Source organism: Pterocles gutturalis, unplaced genomic scaffold, assembly GCF_000699245.1.
Source record: "Pterocles gutturalis isolate BGI_N339 unplaced genomic scaffold, ASM69924v1 scaffold6754, whole genome shotgun sequence".
Classification (NCBI taxonomy): domain Eukaryota; kingdom Metazoa; phylum Chordata; class Aves; order Pterocliformes; family Pteroclidae; genus Pterocles; species Pterocles gutturalis.
The window spans coordinates 77,848-79,105 of record NW_010128122.1 but is presented as its reverse complement, the minus strand read 5'-3'; the positions used below and the strand labels follow the sequence as shown (position 1 = coordinate 79,105).

The following is a 1,258-nucleotide window of genomic DNA, read 5'->3' as shown; positions in this document are numbered from 1 at the left end:
GAGCGTCCCGAGCAGACAGACCCCCGGGCAAACAGAGCGCAGGGAAACAGGCCACAGAGAACAGACCAGGGTGCACACTGCAGGGCAAGCGCAGGAGCAGGTCAGGGCAGAGAAAGGTGAGTGCTGTGGGTTGAAGAAAGCCTAAAGTGAAATCTCAGCTCCTCTGAATAGCAGCTCTGAGCCAGCACCACCAAACAGCTGGGACATGTCAAGGGAGAGCAGACAGGCACCAAACAGCTGGGACGTGTCAAGGGAGAGCAGACAGGGTGACAAAACACACCTAGACCAGCATTTCCACTCCTGCTCTCCGGGGCCGTGAGCCCTCTGCAGTGATATTTCATTCCAAAAAAGAGAATAACAAGAAGAAAGTTAATAAAAAAATTAATTACCCAAATCAAGCTGCCCAACAGGGAGTTTGTTGAAAGGCCTCAAATTAAAGGCTGGTGGGAAACTGCCATCGAGGACTGCTGACCACCGAGAGCCCCTGCTGTTCAAGAAGTCCCAGGGCTGCACAGGGGGGATGGCAGCGATGGAGGCGGCATGACCCCGCCGCACACCCTCCCCGGTTTCTGCAGAGAGCCATGCAGGGTGCCAGGATGGTCCCACCATCCTTCCACTTACTGGGATGCAAATTAAATGGGAGCGCACCGCAACTGAGATATGTCACTTGGGAGCCAAGGCCACGAGCAGGAGGCCCATGCAGCGGCGTGAGAGCCACGAGGGTCAGAAAGGCTTCACACCTGGCCTGTGACAGTGCTCATCCATCACCCCTCACCTGCAGGGTGTCCCAGGCGCACAACACTGCTCAGCAGCACCCGCGCTGGGGCTGAGGAGCGATCCCTGGCCCAGCAGATGCTGGATTTGACCCTGAAGAGCTGTCCCCTTGCTTCCTTTCACTGTGTCACCAGCTGCTACCCACAAACTACCATGGAGGCTGCTCCCTGGCTGGGCTGGCTGCCAGAGTCACACGGCTCCCTCGCAGCTGGGAGCAGTGTGCCCTGCCCAGCAAGGACCTGCCTCTGTCACATGGGTAGCTGGCTGCACAGACAGCCAGGGTGACATTTACCGCGGTAAATCCATGGGGGCAAGGATGTCAACTGGCCTAAATCAGCTTTGGAACGGACCCTCTGCTGCATTACCTTTTCTGCATTTCTTTGTTCACTGAGTCCATCTCAGAGGCTCTCCTGAACATCTCATCCTGCAGCCAGTATCCATGGCTACTGGGCACCAGCATCTCGGTACGGGGAGGCAGCTCTTT

The 1,258-nt window shown here is 56.9% G+C and overlaps 1 protein-coding gene across 1 annotated transcript in view; it reads right to left on the bottom strand.

Moving 5' to 3' along the window:
* The window catches only part of LOC104466162 (chromodomain-helicase-DNA-binding protein 6-like), a gene marked incomplete at its 5' end in the record, with an annotated part of 47,342 nt that overhangs the window by 13,173 nt on the left and 32,911 nt on the right, over window positions 1–1,258 (bottom strand). The window contains 1 exon segment of the mRNA XM_010079501.1: window positions 1,140–1,258. This exon segment is cut by the window's right edge and continues 30 nt beyond it. Coding sequence (XP_010077803.1) covers window positions 1,140–1,258 — 119 coding nt within the window.